At 40.5% G+C, this 7,049-nt stretch overlaps 1 protein-coding gene across 1 annotated transcript; it reads left to right on the top strand.

Annotated features, from left to right (window-relative positions):
- Window positions 1-2,156: 2,156 nt before the first annotated feature.
- On the top strand, window positions 2,157-6,623 carry gdf10b (growth differentiation factor 10b). The gene is made up of 3 exons (XM_039787265.1): window positions 2,157-2,584; window positions 4,108-5,009; window positions 5,187-6,623. The coding sequence occupies exons 1-3, from the start codon at window positions 2,296-2,298 to the stop codon at window positions 5,376-5,378; spliced, it is 1,383 nt and encodes a 460-aa protein (XP_039643199.1). The 5' UTR covers window positions 2,157-2,295; the 3' UTR covers window positions 5,379-6,623.
- The last annotated feature ends 426 nt before the right edge of the window (window positions 6,624-7,049 follow it).

Below are 7,049 nucleotides of genomic sequence, written 5' to 3'. Positions count from 1 at the left end.
CTACTGGGACACATTTACCAGTGAAACGGAATATTTGAGCGGTGTACAGTTACAAGAAGGATTTAAAATTGATTGAAATTAACTGCACTGCACTGTTTACCTGTTAACATTTACTCCTGCACCGTTTCATCAATGCCCGTGCACTACCAACACCCAAAACTGCACAATGTTAATTTTTTTTATATTCCATAACCTGCCCATAAACCTGTGCAATATACACATATATACATATATATATATATATATATATATATATATATATATATATATATATATATATATATATATATAATGTCTATTATACTCTGTACTTAACCCTCTTTACTCCTTACTTTACTCCTTATCTGTCAATGTAGACATGTAATCTGGAAAACCTGTATTTATCTAACTATACACTGTTGTACATAGTTAATCTCTATCATCTAGATAACTGCACAGAATACTGTACTCACCTGCACTTTGGTATTTAATGCTTCTTTTGCACTTCTGGTTGGATGTCAACTGCATTTCAATGGCTCTGTACCTGTACTCTGCTAAATGACAATAAAGTTGAATCTAATCTAATCTAATCTAAATGAAATCCTTCATGTTTGATTGGGCCGCCAAAAAGTAGGCGGGTTTAAATTGTTAAGACCAAATGTGAAGCGAATTTTCGGAGCAACGCGATTACATACAAAGGCAATGCAAAGCATTACTGCTATTGAGCTCTACGACTCAATATCAGTACTGAGAGTACTTGGAGAAAAGTGAGTAAAGCCATAGGACTACATGGTAAGTTCTGAAAAATATGTCCTGGTTACTATATTACAGTTATCGGTTGCACTTTACTATGAACCAAGTTAGCACTAACGTTCCTTTCCCGAGTTAGTTAGTTAGTTAGTTAGAACTCCAAAAAGCACTCCAGTAAGGCGAGGCAAAAATCTGCTTACCATTTGACCTTTATTTTATTTATTTATCCCTTGAGAATAAAATCTCTTTTTTTCTGGCCAAGATAGCATTACAAGGTTCCAAAATTATCAAATAGTGTCAAAAACAGACAAGGGACGATTAAAAATAGAGCAACAAGACAGCAATAATCAACGTCTCCTCTGTCTTGGCTCACTCAGAAACCTAGAGCCGCGCGGGGTCAACCACACACACTGCTTTGCTATTGGTTGAGGCTGCGATTTCGTCGGTCAATTTATTGAAATGTATTGAAATTATTGAAAATGTTCACCAGAGATGAACACCACGCGATTTAAAGAAGCTAATTTGCTTTGCCACCTGAAGCAAACGTTTTATTCGCCGTTAAACGGGACGCATGCGTGACCCTGCCCTTATATGACCAGTGTGGCTAGCAAGTCACCCAAAGTCCCGTTTGATTGGACGAACTTGCCACTGACTCATCAAACATTTGAAACCAGGAAGGGGAAAGTATTGAAAAAATATTCAGATGCTGATTTTACTTTGTTTTTTAATTGTTTTTAACATGTATTTGACTTATTACAACTGGAACATGTACTTCTCCTTTCAGGGACACTGTTAACTGGACAGAGATGTTGCAGGTTTTACATTTTTAAAGTATTTTTTAATGATATGAACAACACAAATAAAACTCAATTTTTTTTGTAAAAAAAAAAGAATTTATAAAAAAAAAAAAAAAAAAACATCTTGTTTTTAGTATTTAAGTTTACTTGGCACCTTCGTTTAAATAATACTTTAGGCTATGAACTATTTGGGAAATCTATTGTAATCTGTATGTCTGTGTGTAACTGATGTTGTGTATTGTCCCGAACGGGTCTTTTGTTGAGAATGAGACCCCGCGTCTCAATGAGATTACCTGTAGAAATAAAGGTTATATAAAAAATAAAATAAAAATATAACGTTATGTTTTTGTTAAACTTTGCAGCTCTTATAGGATCTCTCGTGTCTGACCCTAAATAGCCACCCTACCTGAGTGGATATATGTTGCATATTTATATACTTTTTTTTATATTCACGTGGGAAGCTGCTCTGTTCTTAACTTTGCTGCTAATCAAAACTCGTAAGCAGTCCACCTAAAATGCTGCATGTCTATGGTTGGCTGTGCGCTCCGAGGCGTCACCATCTGTCATCCAGCGGCAGAGCTTCATGCATGCGTCCTGCCTTGGTTTCCTCCCATTGTAGAAACAGCTGTAGACCGTGAACCGTGGAGTGTGGGTCTGACACGGATAACCTGGATACCGGCTGGGTGGGCATCAAGCAGCGAGAGACAAAAGCAGCGCTTCTTTCGTTCTTTTTATTTTTATTTTTGAAGTTTCTCCACTTTTCTTTCGAATGGACTCATTTCCTACAACATCAACCATGGCGAGCCGGTTTCTTCACACCCTCCATGTGATACTGATTCTGGAGTCGAGCTGGGGTAAAATGCTATCTGAGGGTCTCGGTGAAGCGGTGCGTCAAGGTGCCGGTGTCTCACCGGCTGTGGAGCAGCGCGTCTTTGCGCACGAAAGCGCAAAGCGGGACATGGTCTCCATCAACATGTTCAAAGTGTACGAGAAGTACAGCAAAGAGCCGCAGAGCCAGAGGGACGGAAACACCGTGAGAAGTTTTAAAGCTGTCCCGAGTGAGTGGCCAGAGTCTTTTCATTTACTGGAGAGAATCGGTCAGAATAAAATAATAGGCACTGCTAAAACTTGGCTTGTTGGTAGGGAAGTCTGCTTTCCACAATGTGTCAAAATAGATACATTTACATTTACATTGTTACTCTCTGCTTACTTGATATATATATATATATATATATATTATATATATATATATATATATATATATATATATATCAAGTAAGCAGAGAGTAACAATGTAAATATATATATATATATATATATATATTTTTTTTTTAATTTAGCTTAATTGAATCATGCTTTTGTGTCACTTAAGTAATTGTCCTGATACCCAGCTGGTCATTAGAATGTATCACAGATTCTAGAAAACAGAAAAACTGTTCCTGAAGCAGTTTAAAAAATTGTAAAAAGGTAAATCCGCATGAGCCTATTTTTATTTACAAAATCATTTTTTTTATATAACTTATGACAGTTTAATGCTACTTATCCTTAAATGAAACTCACGATTTATGTCATTTAAAAAAGGTGCTGAATTTGTATTTCCCCATTTTTATTTCACTTATTTTGTTGTCTATTTCATTATCTCATTTCAGATTGACCCTTTTTACTGTCTGGCAATCTGCCAGAAAAAAAAAAATTTTTACTGAAAGTTTGAAAACAAAAATGATTAAACTTGTTTTAAAAAAAATAAAAATTAAAAAAAAAATTTTTTTTTATTTTTTTTTTCTTCCCCCAAAAAAAAAAATGTGGGGTTGTTCCCCCCCCCCCGGGCCGTTTTCCTTTTCCTTTTCCCTTTAACCTTACCCCCTATGCTCCACCGGTGCTAGGATTTAGTGATTTAGTGATCTGGGGGACTTTAAGTATCGAGCGCTGTTAGTTCTCCGGTAGCTGCGACAGCCTAGGTGTTAGACAAGAGCCTATTATCACACCCAGACACCGGCCGCACGGCGAAAAAGCCTCAGAGGAGCTCTCTCTGCTATAAGCATTTCCATATGCCTGCGACGGACAGACCTACTGGACCGATCCAGTGTTTGTCTTTCAGGCTGTGGTGGAAGTGTGGGAGACAAGGTCTGAACTTCAAGAGTATAGCCATCTATAGGATCAGGCTTTTTGGTCATGCGTGAGGCAGGCACTTAAACATGCCACGCTTAATATTTTCCATGCTGCTGCTCGTGTCGGTCAGATGTGTTGAGCAACGTTTTGCAGAAGGCGTATTGGATGTTGTTATTCATGTCAGTCAAACGTGCCGGAATGAAATGATAAAGGAGGGCAAAAGGTTCACGGCAGCAACTTGATCGCTTTAGTCATTTTTATTGTTCATTTCAGAAAGAGAGATATCCTCCTTCAGGGCTTTAGTGTATTATGGTTGAACCAGCAAGTACAGCGCTGATATGAATTATTTTTTAAAAGCCAATAGAAAAATTAGAAAAGACAGGATGAAATCAAGGTTGTTCTCTGTTTTCAAAGACATTTTTTAACTTGAACTTATTTTTTCTTCCTCTTAATTTCTTTCCAAATTCTCCAGGAGTCTTGCACGGCAAAGACGTGTTCCAGTTCAACCTGTCCTCCATGCAAGAATCAGAGCTCATCCTCCACGCCTCTTTCCATTTCCTCTACAAGCGGCCGCGCCACCACCAGCAACCTTGGCGTTTCCGAAGGCCCCGCCATCCGTCCAGCGAACCCCAGCATCCCTCGCCTCAGCTGCTCTTCTACGGAGCGTCCTCAAAGTCAGCTTTTGCAACACCGCTGGGAAACCTAACTCTGGCTCCTTACAAGAAAGGCTCTTGGCAATCGAGGGATGTGACGGCAGTGGTGAAGAACGTCCGGGATGCCAAAGAGCTCGTGGTCACGGTGGAGTTTGACATGGGGTCCGGGGCAACTCGGGGGCAGCAGAGAAGCCCTCATGGCCAAGAGCGCCTCTCTCCAGCCAACCTGCCGTTTATCTTGCTATATGCTGATGATCGAGCTATAGACGAGCCGAACAGCGTGGCCATGTCGCTCCAGCGGTACGGGCCGTTCCCTGTAGCCGAGGACGCGTCCCGCTCAGCTCCAGCCTCAGCCTCGAGGATCCGGAGGGAGCTTCATCTCCAGATCCAAACCAACGACATTCCAGAGGTCCAGTACAACACCCTGAAGAATCACGAACTGTGGCAGAACACGTATTTCCCAGCCAAAGCCGCGGCAGTGAAACCAGGACGGAAGCAGGGCCAGGAGAGCAGCGAGGGCCTGGGCAAGCCCCAGGTGCTGAGCTTCGATGAGAGGACGATGAAAAAGGCCAGGAGGAGACAGTGGAGCGAGCCCAGGGTTTGCTCCAGACGCTACCTCAGGGTGGACTTCGCCGACATCGGCTGGAGCGAGTGGGTTTTGGCGCCAAAGTCATTTGATGCCTACTACTGCGCCGGGGCCTGTGGCTTCCCCATCCCTAAAGTGAGCCTCGGAAACCTTTAACTTTTGTTACTGGGTTCCTTTTCCCTTTGAATACCGATAATAGATACACACAGAGGCATCAGTTGGCATATTTATGGATTTTTGCCTTTATTTTTACAGTTGGAACCGTAACTTCTATTAGCCATAATTCCCTTTTATTTCCTCTGTCTTCCCTAGGTGGTGCATCCTTCCAATCACGCCACCATCCAGAGCATCGTCAGAGCGGTGGGTATCGTCCCTGGTGTCCCCGAGCCGTGCTGTGTTCCAGACAAGATGAGTCCCCTCAGCGTTCTTTTCCTGGATACAAACAGGAATATGGTGCTAAAGGTTTACCCCGGCATGTCTGTGGATACCTGTGCCTGTCGGTAGGGCCGGAGCCGCCAGACGAGCGATCGTTGAAGAGCAATGTAGAGGGCATTTCCGCATGGAAGAGGACGACGGTGATCAGGACAGACTGAGGATCAACTGATACCAGTTACAGTGCTCTCCTTCTTCTGAGTCTCAGTTTGAGAACTCTTTTTGTGAATTTTGGATCTGGCATGATCTGACGTTGACTCAACAATTGCCATAGACGTGTTTCTCTCCACCCAGGCCACCTCCATTTCTTTTCCTCCCTTAATCCAAAAGCAGTTAAAAAGAAGTGCACTTAATACGAAACCTGTGTATGTACAGTAATGCATTGACCGGCTGGATGTTGAAGTTAAGTACAAAACTCTTGCAGGTAGATCGTCGATCCCTGTTGATCCCTCATAAACTTTTTCAGTCTTTTCGGCACCCTTTCACTTTTATAAAGTGATCTTGCTTGTTTTAATATGAGACACGATAAGACTTGGTTTTCTCTGGACTCAGACCTGGTCTGGGAAACGTCCGGGTTTCACCAGTTTACTGAAACCGTCTGACATCAGTTTCCTCTGCTGCTTGCCCCTTTCTATGGGATTCAACTGAATTTTGGACACACTGATGAACTGCACAATGACTAACCGACTCAGAATGGACAAGGGGCCAAGAGGCTGCGTGGCATCCTGCCCAATCAATCAACCCTCGTCATGTAAATACTGTAGCTACTAATGCAAACTAAATGGTACTTATTCTTAAGTGATGTGTCACTATTGAACACCTCCCATATAGCAGGAAACGTTATTCATGCATGAGAGGTTATATCTTATTTGAACTATATTTCAATAGCTTTTGTTTATATCTTGTATATAATGAGCAGGGTTTTTTTAATTTTTTTTTTTACACCTACTGAGATTGTGTTGCCTCTGCTATGTGTTACGGCAGAGAGGAAAAACAGTGCGTTGCTGCCACCTGCTGTGCATTTTGGGGAAGTTGAAGAGACTAAAAACATGTAAAGGAGAAAGTTATAGAACTTCCTGTGGCTATTTAGTATGTTCTCTTTAATACATAAATACTGTTTCTCAAATGGTTATTACATGCACAGTTTGTAATAATAGTCGATTTCTATAGTAAGTAAAAAAGGGATACGTGTATCTGACCTTATATCTGTATGGCTAAAAGTGTATTGGAATAGTTATGTGATGTGTGCTTTAACAAATCATAGACACATAATGTATGCGTGGTAAGGAAATAAAGTGAATTGTACATACAGTTAAAGACACTTGCTGACTTTTTTAGGTTTTTTAAGTATTTAAAACAGACTTGTGGATGTACATTTGACATACGTCAACATAACTTATTGTAGGTCAATAACATACATTAGATGGATAACATTGCTTAGTTAGGCTTATATCTTGGTTTATCGATGTGTCATGCTAATCTTGATAATTACAGGTATTAAGTAAAAGTGGCTAGTTTTGAAATTTGATTGTATTAAATGTATTCGTTTTTGTTCAGTTCTCTTCAGTTTTCTTCATTTTTAAATTTTAGTAATTAATTTTTTTTTACAGTTTTTCTAACAGCGTCGAAATGGTGATAATGGTGAGTCCACCTTAAATCTGCACTGATCAATATTGTTTTGTCCACAAACTGATAGATCAGTGGTTCCCAAACTTTTTCGCATTAAGGAAATTGACACTAAAT

The sequence above is a fragment of the Perca fluviatilis genome, chromosome 21, assembly GCF_010015445.1.
Source record: "Perca fluviatilis chromosome 21, GENO_Pfluv_1.0, whole genome shotgun sequence".
NCBI lineage: Eukaryota > Metazoa > Chordata > Actinopteri > Perciformes > Percidae > Perca > Perca fluviatilis.
This window is presented reverse-complemented; position numbering and strand designations above follow the sequence as displayed.